This window comes from Talpa europaea (assembly GCF_964194135.1).
Source record: "Talpa europaea genome assembly, chromosome: 10".
NCBI lineage: Eukaryota > Metazoa > Chordata > Mammalia > Eulipotyphla > Talpidae > Talpa > Talpa europaea.
In genome coordinates, this window is record NC_140077.1 from 2,605,922 (window position 1) to 2,621,310 (window position 15,389).

Sequence of the window (15,389 nt, forward strand, 5' to 3'; positions counted from 1 at the left end):
GCCGGCCGGCAAGGGTCCCATATGGCGCGGCAGACCTCTCCTGTCTCGCCCGCTGCTCCCCTCAGCAGTGTATTTCGTCAGTCTGCCTGTTCTGTTCCCTGCTCTGTCTCTGGTGCATCCTCTCACCCTCCCGCGCATCTGGCCTGTACCCTGGCTCTTGTATAAAAATAAATAAATCTTTAAAAAAAAAAAACACCTTTAAAAAAATAAAGAAAGAAAAGAAAAAGAAAGGTCTAATTCAAACTCTAGAAACAGACAGAAAGGCCTCCCCAGGGGGAAGACAATCACCTATGTTTCTTTTAAATTAGCTAAAAAAAAAGGGAGATTATAGATCCCTCTCCATACATAGTAGACATAATGACCCAACTGCTTCCTGTCAACAGACATTAGCCATACTGTTAGGTAGGATGGGTGAGTTAGGTTGGGCTGTAAATAAAAGCAGCACAGGTAGGAAAAGAAACTAAGTGAAAATGATTTTACAGGCGAGGGTAAGAGTAAGGGTTAAGGGAAGTGTCTTCCATGTCATTCTTCCATCTATTTATAAGAAAGACTAACGTGGCTTCCCAGGAAGCGTAAGATCATGCTCAAAGCCCTCCCTGTTTTACGTGCTCTGATCTCATCTCCCTCTACTCCCATTTTTCCCATCTGTTCCAGCCACCCTGGCCTTTTGTTCCATCTTGCAAACATGCCAAACCCATTCCTATTCCAGGATGCTCCGCTCTGAGCCTTCTGCTGGCAGCCCCCAGCACTGGTTCCTCAGAGGACTAACTGCTTCTTTACCATCATTTCGCATGCCAGGTCCTTGGTGTGTTAGCTCAGACCGTCTCTTCACGACATTCCCTTCATGTACAGCACTATCAAAAATGGCCCATCCAGGCATGCGAAGTGCTGCCAGCCTGCCTCTCCTGCTCTTCTGGAGACTCCCTGAGGACAAGGGCTCCGTCTTAGACCAAGTGTCTCCTCGGTAGCCACAATAATGCCCGATACTTCCTAGACACTTAATAGATATTTGCTTCCTGAAAATAACAGGCAGAAAATGTGTGCTTTTTACAAGGTGATAAGAATAGTCTTTTCAGAGCAGGTTTAGAAAAAGCAATTTCTAACAGAAGAACTCCAAGGTCTTGCAACGGAGTCCTCTTGTGCATTTCAGTGCCTGCAGCCTTTGTCCTGCCACTGCCAAGCTCACTGATGATCCCAGCTGCCAGTTACACACAGTGAAGAACACTGGTCCCAAGGTCTGAGCAGGGCACTGCAGAGCATCAGAAGCCTGGGGTCTGGGAATAATGAGATCCTGGGCCTGAGCTGCTGCTGCATTCTCTGCAACACGAGGAGAGCCGAACTAATTCGAGGACTCCAGACTCAGGTGTAAGAGAGACACTAGGACCCGCCAGGACCGGGCAAAGAAAGGTGATGGTGCTGATGCAGCTTGATAGGGAGTGGGCCCAGGTCAAGGGCAGCAGGTCATGAGAGCATGGAAGTCGTCCGTGAGAGCCCAGAAAGATGCTCCTGGGACAAGAGTTCAGAGACACCCCTGGTTTTGCCTGTTTTCTTTGTAAAGTCTAAACTTTGGAGCGTGACTGGCACACACAGACAACTACCGTGGACTCTTCAGGAGGTCAGTACACACCCTTTGTGCAACACAACAGGAGAACCACTTCTGGAAAGCCGGTCCCAGGATCCACGCTGCTCCCACCGTGCTAATGACCCTGGTCGAAATGAGCTAAAGACTGAGCTTTAGTCTGAGAAGCTGGAAGGAGAACGGACTAGAGTCTATTCCAAGGCTTTGGAGAACAGAACAGAAGAGGTCGTGGCCGTGCCCAGGGGAGCGTAGGCATGGGTTCTGGAGACCTGGAGCCACGGGGGAGGTTCTGGGGGAATGAAATCATGGGGCTTGTCATCAAGAGAAGGGAAAGGAAGAAAGTCACCAAGTCTCGTGAGAAACGGAGGTCAGAGCACCCAAAGTCTTCACTGCTCCTGTCTCCTGCAGAGTTCCAGGACACGACGGGTGTGCAAGGGAGCCCGGGCGCCAGCGTGCCGTCCCCGTCCCAGCGCGCGCTCCATGTAACGGGTCACAGACCGCGCTTGGGGGCACAATGTGGTTCCTTGATTCGTAAATAAAATACACAGAACTCGAGTCAAGGACGCGTCCACCCACGCTCACTGAGCCACGGGCAGCGTGGAAAAGCCTTTTGTCAAATGTTTATGTAACACAAACTAGAATGAGGAAAACAAAAATTATTTTCAATTCCAAACCCATGATGCATATAAGAAACGTTTACACAGTAAAGGTGATAAAAAATATTGACTATCGATGTTGACAGAAAACCTTCTGTGCACACTATTACTGTGGTGAGTGACTCTATAAATGTAAATCTGCCCCCAAAGTGTGGATAAGCCAGTTCAGATGGAAGCTTTTCTTCTGCCTCCAATTTATAGCTTCTGGTTATCACATTTGTCCCTGGGTGTCAAGTAAAATGCAGAAAAAGACACCTGCGCATTAAAAATAGCAGAGAGGAAAGATCAGCTGATGGGGGAAAAGAAGTACTGTAAAAGTCTCCCGAAACCAGTTTTTTTTGGGGTGTGGGGTTGAGAAAGATCTCAAGATCTGGTCAAGAAAATACTGCTCATCAAACTGCTAAGATTCTACAACCTCCAAAATGCACCCCCAAAATTACTGGGGTGTTGGCACCCCCAAAGCCCCAAAACACCTTGTGGTCTTATAAGGCTGATAGTACTCACCAGAGGCTGTAGCTAGAGGAAGCCAATGAGATGGTCTGACAATTAGGGGGAGCTATTCTATACCCCCTGGCCCCCAAAGAGCCAGAGTAAACATTCTGGGATTAGAAGACCTGGAGGCAGAATCCAGGCTATTGGATGGAAGAGTAGTCTCTGTTTTTTATTGTCAAAATCACAAAGTTTATTTGCAGACGGTGAAATCAGGATTTCATTAATATTTATGCATTCCAAATCCTCTCACTCTTACTGACTGGCAAAATTCAGGCCACGGGAGGGGTTTGGCCCAAGGGCTGTCGTGGGCACACCCCGGTCAGGAGGCGCTGGAGCAAAACCCAGCTCCAGCCAGCAGATCTGGGGGGCTCTTGTCCCAAGGTTTCTTTAAAACACCTCCGAGATAAAGCTGCCCTGAGACATCCCCGATTCCCTGTGCTTACAACAAAATCAGATTTTTTACTTCATCCAGTCCCTTATGTTCGCATTCTAAATGTAAGCAGCAGCTCAGCTGCCGCGGCTGCCATGGCCGTATCCAGCGCATGCAGAGACAGAGCGGGCCGGGAGACCGGGGCAGCCGTTCCCTCACCGCGAGGCGCGCTGGGAAGGCCGAGGCGTGAGGTGTGTGCGCCGCACGGGCCAGCGGCCAGCCGCCCGCGTGTAACGCTCTCCTGTTCTTATCTTGTAGGCTCTCATATCGGACTGGGCAAGACACAGCTAATTGTGACACATGCAGGAACAGTGCATGTATTATCTATAGGTACGTGTGCACACCCCCTCCCGCTGGCTGTATGACGAGTGACCAATGATGTCCCCACGAATGCCACCCCCGGGCCGTGCGGGCATGGCTCAGCCGACGGAGATAAAGGACCTCGCTGGCCCATCGTCGCAAGCCCCGTCCCGACACTCAACCCCAGGTCGGATGAGGGAGGGCTTGACCCCGTGTGTCTTGCGGATGTGTCTGAGAGGTTCCAGAGACCGGGCTGGGTCTGACGGCTTGCCCTCGCGAGCCAATGCCGAGAGCACTTGCCCTGTGTTCCGGAAAGGCGGTGCACCACCAGCCCTTCCGGAGGTGCAGGTCAAGGGCTGGACGCCACGCTGTGTGCGGGAGCCCACGCGGGGCCCAGGCGCTCCCCCCGCCTGTGTGGCTAATTTTGGGGGAGGCTCCGGGACTGTGGTCCTTGGCTCCTGGGGCATCACCTTGATCTGATGTCCCTCAAGTGTGCTCCATGCTTTTTCACTGGTTGTTTAGCTCGTTCTCATAGGATCGCAACAGAAACCACCCAGACAAAAGCCCTGTGGGGCTTCAGCAGTAACGTAGGATTTTGAGACCCAGGCACAGCCTTCAGTAAGGCGAATTTCATTTTTCTGTGTTTTTCAGAACTGTAACTTTCACAAGCAAAATAGGAGCACGGAAAGAGAAGTCATGATTTAGTTCGTTTTTATAAAATTAAGCCTGAAGAGCAATTTGAGGTGATGGGTCAGATTATTACAAAACACCAGCGCATGGCTATCGAAAAGCGTGTGAAGGAACCCCTCACAGGCCCCCAAATACTGTCTTTGGAAAAGATTTCCAGAGTCACATGCCGTCTGCAAGAGAGACGGGGAGCCGGCGCCCGTGTCTGTGTCTGGCAGGCCCAAGGCCTGTGCCCCCACCCTCGGCCCGTAGGCCCCTCCCGCTGGAAGAGCGCGGCCCCCTGGGGCTCCAGGTGCTTTCCAGACAGGGCTGGCTCACCTGGCGACCTTACCTGGGTGCCGGTGGAGAAACCACCAGCAGACATAAGCTAGCGTGTTGCTTACTGCCAGGCCTGGGGGAGACATGTTCACTCATCACGACCAGGGACAGGCTACAGCACGGCAGCGCCAGGGGTGCTGGGAAACCTCAAACTCACAGGGCGGCCCCTTCACAAAGAGCCATCAGGTCGTAAAAGGCCGTGCTGGACTGACCCGGGGGTCCTGGGGTCAGGCCCGGGGCCAGGACCCCGGCAGCAGCCCTGGCCCAGCAGCAGAGCCGCCTCCTATTAACAAGCAGACGACCGCCAGGACCCCAGCAGGCCCTGCGTTGGGCCAGAACGCCTCCAAATTATAAATTCACAGAACTCGCCTCAGGAAAGTGGGGTGTGGGGGTCTTTTCACCCCCTTACGTTGCAGGCGAGGATTCGGAGTCCCAGGGAAGGGAGGGGCAGGCAGGCAGCAGGAGAGGAGCCGCTTAGCTTCGGTCCCTTTGGGTCGCAGCCCATCCTGTCCCGCGTGCCCCGGCGCAGATGCGAACCGAGAATTCCAGAACAGGTTCGGGGGAGTGACAAGCATAAACCTGCTTAACATTTTGTGGGTGATTGAAAGAAGAATTTATTAGGACAGTCTCCAACATAACTGAAGTAATTTAAATAAATTTAGCTCTAAATCCAGACTTAACTTACATAGAAAATGATATTAAATGTGACTTAACAAGTCTGGGAGGGATAGGAATTCATCTCCTCCTGAGCCAGCTTGGGGGGGCTCCTGTGTAGAACTGGCCCAGCCGGCGTCCTGCGTGGACCCCTCGGCTCCGTCACGGGGAGCTTGCTGAGGTGTGGCAAAGACTCACAGGTGGGCAGAGCCACGGGCTTCCTGCCCCTGCACAGGGGGACGCACGGAGGCCTGTTACCCGGAGGCGGCAGCAGCAGGGGGCCCTGAGCTGGTTGTGCTCCCCTTGGGTAACAGAACCGCGAAGTCACAGGGACGCTCCTCCGTGAGCAAAGCGGCCGGCAGAGGCATGCCGCGGCCAGAGCGGGCGGTCCTGGGTCTCGCTTAGGAAGTACTTGAACACCCTCCCCTCGGGAACGACAACAATCCTGCAGCAAACAGAAGTCACCGGGGCTCAAGAGGAACATTCCGCTGGACTCCCGCCCGGGACCTCGTGCCCGCCTGTTCGTCCAGATAAAGCTCTCATCGTGGCTGCCAGGTGGAGCCAGCTTAGCCCACGCTTTCCTGACCTCCTCAGCACTGTCCACGCGCAGTAGCTGGGACGGAGCGTCCCCTCCTGTGGCTGATCCCCCGCTCAGCTTCCTGAGCTCCGTGATGGCCAGAGGCGTGCGGGCTCGGGCCTGCCGTCTGGGGAACCAGCAGCTGACTTCTCCCCGCTGAGACCTGACAGTCGTGCCTTAGAGCTCTGCCGCCCTTTGAGGCACCCCCACCTGCCCCCAGCCCTCAGCTTCCCACTGGGAGCACATCACCGGGCGTCCTGGGCTGGGCAGCAGAGTCTGCTGCGGAGTCCGAGTCAGGCCCCGGAAGCTACTGCCCCGGCCGCTCACGTGTTCTTCGTGACACCTCCTCTCCATGGAATTATTTTTTGGAAAATATTCTCTCTTGCCTCATATCTCCTGGATTTGGGGGTATTCAGATAAATCACGTCCTTTTGATGATGAACACAAACGGCCTAGACAGCATGGTCTTGCGAGAGGCCACTGGGCAGCAGAACAGGCTCACGGGCCAGCAACGGAGACCTGCTCACACGGGCCTGGGCTGCGGGCGAACCCGGCTCGCCGGCTCTGGGGCCTCTGCCACCAGCTGAAGACCAAAGACACAGCAGAGGAGGGACAGGAAAGCAAACTGGCCTGAGAAGACCACCAGCCGTGGAGGGTCGCTGACACGCTGAGATGGTGACTTTCCTCAAGGGTCTCTTTTGCCAAAAGAGAGAGGAGAGGGTGGAGCAGGGAGAGTCGGCCAGACGGTTTCTGTTTCCGCCAGCCTTATGAGTCAGCCCTCAAATGTCAAATGCTTCATGAACAGTAGAGGCTTCTCGGTAGGAAAGCGTTCAGAGCCCAGCTGGCCTCGGGCAGGAGAAACCACCTGTCCAGGGGCCCTGGCCCAGGCACATGGCAACTAGAACATCTCAGCAGAAGGGACCCAGAAAAAGTGAGGCCAAGGGGGCATCCTATTCCCCAAGGTTTCCCATGTCCACGTCCTGTCACCTAGGAAACCAGCAAACCAGTCCTCCTCACTCCCTGCACGCAGTTCCAGAGAGGATCCCGTGGAAGGGGCGAGTTTAGCTCTAGGCCGAGTCCTGGTGGCGGGTGCAAACCCAGCTCTGGACCCAGAGCCTGCATTTCAGGCTCCAGGAACGTCCCGAGGGGAGGCACCACGTCCCCTCTGCCCCTGTCCTTGGCATTCCACATGTGCCCTCGGGACTGCATTGGTTAAAAAGAGCTTCAAAATAAATAAGTTTTAAAATGCAGAAGGACTAGGTGAGGACGGTCATAGCTGCCGGCATCCACTCCACAATCTGTCACACCTGTCTGCTGGCCAGCAGCGAGCCCTGGAGGTCAAGGAATCCAGCCCTGCCTGTCTTGCGTTTACACCCTGCGTTCCCATCACAACCGGCCGCCCTCCCCCAGCACTGGGCACCAACCATGTTTCCAGGGACACTCGGTCCAGGAACACGCAGAGGACGGTGTATCCAAGAGCCAGCTAGCTGCCTGCAGAGCCAGGTGCTGTAATAAATGCATCCCTTCGCCATGAGTGACAATACATCTTTCTCTGTAAAAAATAAGTCTGTCATGAAAATAGACAGGACTTGGGAAAAATATCAAGGGGATAAAAGGTTCTGAAGCAATTCCAGGAAAAAAGCTGCCAGGACCACCGGCAAAAGGTTGGCAACCTCAGCCTGCCGGTGCCCAGGCCTGGTGCCACAAGCCCCAGAGGCCAGGCTGCCCCCTCCCAACAGTGTGTCATTGCATCACTAAGGCTGTCGGGACTGCACTAAAGGGTCAGACCTGAACTCCCAGGACCGGTGATTCTCACTGATGCAAGGGGCGGGTGTGCACACTTCAGCAGTGTACCAGGAGGTAAAGGCGTGAAAGTCACAAGGCATTTCTCAGCCAATAACTTCCATCCCCGTACTGGAAAATCGACTGAGGCAGAGCCAAACATCCGTGCTCTCATGCAAGGAGGGACGGTCCACCCGAAAGCCCATGAAACCCCACACCCCAAGGGGAGTTTCCAAAGCAGGCCTGTTGAGGTGGTTGACCAGATGACCGCTTTCCACTGTGCTCTGGAGCAGCCTGGAAGGGCTACCGAAGACCATCTCGGCACGGAAAGAGATTCGGAGACATAAGTTTTACCCTCTTTCAGTAAAATTTTTCTAGCTTATCATCCACATTTCCTGTCAAAATATGCTGTAGTTATTTCAGAAAATGTTTTAAGGATAAATTACTAAGATTGTCTCTGCTCCTAAGTAGCTGAGATCCTTTGTACCCAGTGATCTTGGAGAGTCTCTCGTCAGACTAATCTGATGAGTCACGCACCTCTGACTCACCTTCTGTTCAGATTTCGTGTCACCAAGAAACAAAGAATGCACCTTGGTAGATCCATCCTTCCCCTCCTTTCCAGAAGGGGTTAACCTGGAAAACAATACACTAACAAAATGGCTTGAATTTAAACTTGTACAATTTGATGCAAACAGCCCTACCCTGGGAGTGCTGAGGCTCTGGACAGTGAAATCAAGACTTAAAAAATTATCCTAATGCTGGTCCAGATTAATTAAATGAAATCTCTACCAGAATCGAATGCCTTTCCGGAACGTGTTAGGATTCCAGCCACAGTGGCCACACTGGACCCTTCGGACACGGTCCGAGCACACACCATTTCGCCACGGGCCAGGGCTGCCCACGGCTGGCCTGGGAGACCCTGATGAGATGCAGTGGGTCGGCAGGTGGGCACTGAACCCGCGCGGACATGAAGGCCCTTTCAGCATCACAGAGGAGGAGCCTGCGGAAGGCCCGGCTGTCTGTCCCATTTCCATCATCTGCAATGATCCGCTGACAGTCAAGCACAGGCAAGATCTCAGGCACCACCGTGATAAAGCACCTGAGCCCCTGTCATTAGGGGCTCACAGGCATTGCGTCAGCAAAGCATTTTTCATGGGCGAGGACAGGTTCTGTGCCGCGCACTGGGAGTCAGGGAACAGTCTGCAATCTGGCTGAGGACACCCCAGCCTGCACCCCACCTCACATCCTGTGACAAAAGGGAGGGGCCTACACCCCAGGGGAGCAGCCCAGCAGGAGACCCAGGCAGAGAGAAGGAGGCCAGGAAGTCAGGATGATGGACCCGGGCCAGCGGACTCGGAGGAGCCTGGATCACTCGGGAGGGGCCCCGCGTAGGGGAGGTTGAGACGTGTCCTCTACACCAGCACCGCCCGCTCCCTCCCAACCTAGAGAACCAGGAAAAACTGGCAGGAACTGGGGGCGAGACACAGGCAGGGAGCCCAGGGAGGGAACGGGAACACGTGCCCTCGTCCTCACATTAGCCGGGGGTCCCGGGAACCCCGCAACCTTTGCTCCTCGAGAAGCTTCTGAACTCTGCTAGCCTCCCTCCAAAATGACTGTAGGGTTACAGAAGTGATGGGGGAGCACCCTGATATTTTGAGACTGAGTGAGAAGGTCACAGGGTTAACGGCTCGCGTATTCTCAGATCACCCTCCGTAGCTCACCGCATCACCAGCGAGGACATGAAATATGCTACAGGGTCCAGCTAAACGAGTACCTGGACATCACACTGTGACGGCGGGGCTGGCCGCTGGCTCGGATCACAACAGCACAGCCACCGGGGAAGCGGGCGCTAATGAGTCTCCTTGTTACGGGGTGACTGTTTCTGCAGGCGGCGAGAGAGCTGGAGCCGGTCCCAGCCTGCCCGGAGCAGGGTCGTCACAGCCTCTGTCACCGGCTGATTATCTCCCGGCGGAAGCGCTCTCCAGCCTGCTTCAATTACGACCACTTGTGCATATGAAGTTCTTCAACAACGTGGAGGGGTGTGGAGGAAATTAGCCTTTGTCTAATATTTAGCTGCCCTTAGTGTTCACGGGGAGTGATGGGGAGGGCGGGAGATAGATGACAGCAAGGCTCCCCCGGAGGAGCCTCCCGCAAAGGTATTCTGGTGTCAGGAAGGATATTTTCTCAATAAATTAAAGTGAGGGGGAAGAAGATCTAGCATTGCAAAACGAAAACTCCCAGAGCCAATAACCCAAGATCTTTCTATTCTATTAGAACTCTAAAAATATTGTCCTTCCCTGCATATGGAAGGATGGAGGTGTTAGTCATCTCTCCTAACCTTTAGTAACAATTTTAATTTGCAACTCTGATGCGTATTAGCTGCTGGGAAACTGATTACAGCTGGAAACTGCAAACTGATTACTCATCTCTGCACATTACTTGTAAAGCAATCAGTGGCGACGTGTTCAGGAGAGGCTGAGAGCCCGCGGCCGGCACACTCGTGCCCAGAGAAGAGGAGGCGTCCCCCGTGCCCAGAACACAAGGCCGCACCGTCCGTTCCAGAGAAAATACGTGAACTTCCGTCGAGGTTTCTGCAGGCTTCGCACTGGCTGCCGGCCCCCAGCCGGCTGGGCTGAGATTCCGCGGGGACAGGACGAGGGACGCAGGCTCGGGTGCCAGCCGCCCGGTCCATCCTGGCAGTCACCTCATTAGGGCTCTGCTCACACAGGACACCCTGGAGGGACAGTGGGAGCCCCAGGCTGAGACCCGACTCGGGGACACCAGAGGATCCGCCCCGGAAGTGCAAGTCTCCCTGGTCTGCGTGATGGGGGCCACGGCTTCCTGCGGGCCGAGGCGGCTGTTCGGCTCGGCTCACTCAGGAGGCTGGGGTGCATCCTGAGAGCATCTGAAACTCGGGGTCTGCCCAGGGCTGCCGGCCTGAAGCCCCACACCAGCTGGGCCACCCCCACCCTGGGGCCACTCGGGGCCTCACCTCTGAGCGGCAGGTGTGAGACACGCGTGCTCCGGGGCAGGCAGGCGCGGCAGTGACAGGCAGGCCCCGCTGGAGAGCACTGCGCCCTTCAGTGGTCACAGGCGGCCTCTGTGGCTTGCGAGATGATGCGGGGGGCATCAGGCCCGTTGGCCGCGTGGTCCCCTTCCCGACCGGAGGATCACTCTGGGCGCGGGTTGTAAGAGGGGCTGGGGTCTGCATTCCCTCTCAGTGGCACAATTTATGGCTCAAACCTGTGGCCCTGATCCCTGGGCATCTGGCCGGCCCTCGACTCCAGCGCTGTGGACTCTCTCCCCCCTGCACACTGCGCGGTGCAGTTCTTAGCTGGGGTACGGGACTAATTTTTTTATATAATAACGTAATGGCCATCTCCTGGCTGCAGCGTACCCGGGAAAGGGGAGAGAGCTTGTCCGAGGACTGCCTGCGTCGGGGTCTATCGCGGGTGTTTTAAATCTTACAGTGATTCTGCCAACACTGATGATGCGCCGACTGTGTGAATAGCCCAGGGGGAAGGATTCCAAGCTCTGACACGTCATTTCTGTGTCCAGAGTGTTAAGAGCTAGTGACTACGAATGATGTGACTCCAAAGCACAGGTACCTGACACCGAGGCATCCCTTGGATACGCCTGTCTACTCTGGTGGCTCCTGTTGAGTCAGTTCACGCCAGGAGCACAGAGCATGTGCCGAGTGACAGGCCCCGTGGAGAAGAATTAAACTCGTCTGTCCTCCGTGCGTTCACAGACCTGGGAAAAGCAGCTGCAACAACCAGAGACGTGTTCCTGAGGATGGGGGGAGCCCTGGCGAGGGACAGTGCTTTCCGGAGTTGGGGGGGGGGGGCGGTGAGCGGACTGGGTGTTGGTAGAAAACCCCCAAAAAGAAGAGAGGCCGTGAGGAGGATGCGCAGACGCGTGTCACGGGGCCTCAGGGCTGCTAAGGTGCCTCTGCCCCGGGAGTGGGCTCGGGAGGGGGAGGAAGGAGGGAGAAAGAACAAGACTTGGCGTGAGGACAGGGCGGTGGGGCAGCCCAGAGGGCGGCCAGGGGCTGAGGGCCAAGCGCAGCCAGTGCGGTGGGAGCAGGAGCTGGACGTGCCGGCCTGAGGCCGCATGGGGTGGCCAGCAGGGTGTGCAGTAGCCACTGGCTGGGCCTGGAAGACAGAGATAGTTGGGCGAGACTGGAGTTTGGGGTGTATGGGATGCATTTTGTGCCTGAGATGAGCACATGGACAGGACAGGAGGATGGTGACTTGGGGTCCCAGTTTGGAATATTAACACAGGCCGGATGATGACGCCCCATCTACATTCTCCTCACCCCAAGGACCTGGAACACGAGCTCACGTTCAGCCTCCCATGAGCAGTGTCACTGTCTCTGCCACCCAAGGTTGCCAGCCAGGCTGAGCCCTGGGGACACTGCACCACCCAGACCCAGGCTGCAGAGCCATTGCGCCCCCACCCGCTGGCACGCCTGGGCCTGCGCTGAGTCCCACACCCCCTCCTGCCGCAGTGGTTGCTCCGTGGAGCCCCGTGGACTGGGAGCGCGTCCCACCATAGCACCCCGGCCGAGGAAGCTCAGGCCCCAGGGGTGGGGTGATTTATCCATGGGCAGGCTGGAGTCAGACCAAGCCCAGCCAGCGCTGGGGGCTCTGCCGTCCAATTCAGAGTGAGTTAGCACCGGGCGCTGGGGCCAGGGAGCCCGCAAGGTGGAGGCTGGAAAATCCTGAGTGTCACGCCCAGGGAGGAACCAGAGAGAGGGAGGTGCTTGTAGCCTCCATGGCTGCAGGGGCTGCCACAGCAGGCTCGGACCGTCCCAAGGACTCACGGGAGCCGGACAGCCGCGTGCCTGGGGGAGCGGGAGCACTCTGCAGACCCGCGGGCCGGGAGTGTCACTGCAGGCCCCAGGGGGCCAGGAGAGCGTCGAGCTGGTGCCAGCTGCCCAGCAGCCTGAGCCTTGGGACAGATTTTTACATCTTTGGAAATGTGCAGAGTGATAATGGAGTAAGAAGGTCCCCACACTTACAACATCCACTTTCAAGAGAAAAAGACAAACCAGAGAAACCGCCTGACCCCATCCCTTTCCTCACGCCTCAGAGGACGCCGGCGTGGCCAAGCTCTCGCACGGTCTTGGCCAGATGGCTCCACGCCCTCACACACTGCTCGGCGTCCCTGCAGCCCCAGGTAACTCGGGCGTTAAAAGGACGAGCACGTCACACAGGCAGCGCGGCCTGGCTCCAGCCTCTTCACGCTCGGCGCTGCAGCTCCAGAATCAGGACTGACAGACGCCGCCTCCCGAGGGCGATGCGGTGAGCACAATGCGCTAGTCCAGGCGCCGGATCCCCAAGGCCAGGAGGACGTGGCACCACCAGCCGCCTCCAGCTCCTGTGGGCTCCTGCCAGCAAGACCGCAGTGGCAGCAGCCGCCGACCGCCGGTTGAGAGCACGAGGAGGACCCGGGCCCGGATGGGGAGGGCACAGGCGCCGGCTGCACAAGGCCGGGGCTAAGCCCTGGGCGGGAGACACACTGAGAAGGCAGGTCAGAGGGCAGGGGCTGGGGAATTACTGTCCTTGGAGCTCAGAGACACCCCCAGGCCTTAGGGCAGCCCCAGCCTGCCTCCAACCCACAGGAAAGCTGAAAAGGGAAAAAAGGCGGCTCCAGGCGCCTGCACACAGCACGGGGGCAGCGGGCCGTGCCCACGCTTCCCCAATCTTACTGTGGACTCTTCCAGAAAAGGGCAAGTCAGAGGCACAGGCCCAGAAGCGCCTGCTGTGTGCCACACAGAACAGGTGCCAGAACCTTCTTCACGTGAGCTCGGATGGGCTGGAGCTGGGCCACAGGTCTGCCCAGAGGGAGCGACTGGCAAAGTCCCATGTGTCTGAGATGGTGTGGGCAGACAGAGAGGGGCAGGCCAAGATCTGTGACCCAAACAGGGCCGCGGGCTGGGCTGGGGCCTGTTTCCAGGCTCTGTGCTCTTTGGTCCACTCGGTGTGTTACAGGCAGCGGCCATGGGCCAGGCACTGTGGGGGGCCAGGACCCAGGAGGGGCTTGCGGCTCATGGCACCCACATCTGGGGGTCAGAATAACATGCAGGGAACACACGTGGTCGTTGTGGAAAAGGACAGAGGAATGGAGCACCGAGGGGGGCTTTCCGAAGGTCGGAGAACGAGGAGCTGGTGCCCCTAGGGGACAGAAGCCCGGAACTGCCGGCCAGGCCAGGGCCCCAGAGTGCTTCCGGCCGGGGGAAGCCACGCATGAAGACTGGTGGCCCCACCACTCCATCTGCCTCTGCCCGTGCGGTGAGGACACGGTGTTAAAACCCAAAGCCACGAGCACAGCCCCCGCAGGCCCTGTCTGGACACCTCACTGAGTTCAACAGCAAGGGGAGTGCACACAGGTGCCAGGGTGCCTGGAATGTCCTTGCTGGCCTTTGTCTAGTTCCCCTAACTGGACAGCAGGTGCCAGTTTCCTCCGTCCTTTCTGCTGCTGAGCTGGAAGGAACTTTGCTCAGGTCAGCCTCAGCCGCGCATGCTGTCAGCCTTCGATGTGGTCCTTTCTTGCCAGCTGCGGCTTCCGAGTCTACCAGGGCGAGACTCCCGAGAAGAGTCCCGGGGAGAGCAGGGGCAGAGCAGGGCGTTCGTGCCGCCGCCGCAGCAGCAGGGACCCACACCAGTGTCCACCCAGGGCCACCTGGGCCCACGGGGGCCTCCCGGGGGGCGTTCACAGTCACAGGGCCGCGGCGCCTCAGGGACGGGAGAGCACGTCGGAGTCAACTCGACAGATAAAGTTGAGTCATTTCGTTAACAAGAACTCAGATCAGATTGCGCTGTGATTACATGGCTCTGCGGTGTGATAAATTGGTTAATAACAGGATTCCCAGTGTAGCTGCTTAATGGGAATTCAATAATTGCAGAGTCCAGAACTGTACGCTTAGCCTGGGAGAAACACTGCCCCGGCCACCCCCGTCTAATAACCCAGGGCCTGTCCAGCTGACGATGCCCCCGCAGCCTGGCGCCTGGCCACGCTGCCCTCTGGCCACGCTGCCCTCTGCACAGCACAGCCACACCGGCCCATGAAAGCCGGCAGGTCTCCTGCTTACCTGTCCAGTCGAGGACCTTCCCTTATGGTCTTTATCACCGTTTACTCATGATCCCATTGAAAAACGGGTGACCAAGAAATAATAAGAATAAAATAGTATGTTGATCGCATCTGACAGTGCAGGAAACTGTTTGGCTGACTTTGCTCTGGGAAAGAAAGGCCCTTCCCCAGACGCTGTGCATGGCCAGGGCCGGGACCCCTGTCTTGAAGGACACTGAACCATAAAGAGGGTAACGGCCCCCGCTCAGCCCCCAGCCCGCAGGAGGGGCTCGGAGCCCCGTCACCCCACTGCAGGCCGCCCAGCCCCGTCGTGCTCACGCGGCAGCTGTCCGGGAGGGACCCGTGCCCCCGAGTCCGCCCGTGATGGGGGCATCTCCAGAGGCCTTAGAGAGAAGCCCCAAACAAACCGCTGCTATTTTGGAAGCAGCAGGTAACTAGCCATAAACTCCTGTGACGGCAGTTTTAATTTTTTCCAGCCATATTATCGTCTTTAACAATAAGAAAAATAGAACAGGGGATTTAAAACATCAAACGGTCCATTAGACAGGTCCTGAACTTGGTTTTGAAACTCCAGATAACACAGCTTTGCTGTTTTGTCTTTCCAAAATGTCAAAATTTGGCCAGGATTAATAGTTCTCTAAATCAATAGGATTTCATGTTTATAAATGGTTTACGGTTCCGCTGGATATAAAATGTTATGAGCTCATGTATTATCATCATCGCTGAGCCTTTCCTGAAATCTGCTGACATTTCGGCTGGCAATCCAGACCAGGAGCCCAAGGGGCACAGAGGGGGTGCTCCGGAGCCTGCTGGAGGGCA

General features: G+C 56.6%; 2 protein-coding genes across 12 annotated transcripts in view; one reads left to right on the forward strand and one right to left on the reverse strand.

Moving 5' to 3' along the window:
• The window catches only part of DOCK1 (dedicator of cytokinesis 1), a gene marked incomplete at both ends in the record, with an annotated part of 334,004 nt that overhangs the window by 185,287 nt on the left and 133,328 nt on the right, over positions 1 to 15,389 (reverse strand). The window lies entirely within an intron of this gene.
• INSYN2A (inhibitory synaptic factor 2A) overlaps positions 1 to 15,389 on the forward strand; it is a gene marked incomplete at its 3' end in the record, with an annotated part of 32,537 nt that overhangs the window by 16,031 nt on the left and 1,117 nt on the right. The window contains exon 2 of the mRNA XM_084245687.1: positions 3,416 to 3,487. Within this exon, the coding sequence (XP_084101813.1) occupies positions 3,416 to 3,487 (72 nt within the window). The remainder of the gene's footprint in view (positions 1 to 3,415; positions 3,488 to 15,389) is intronic.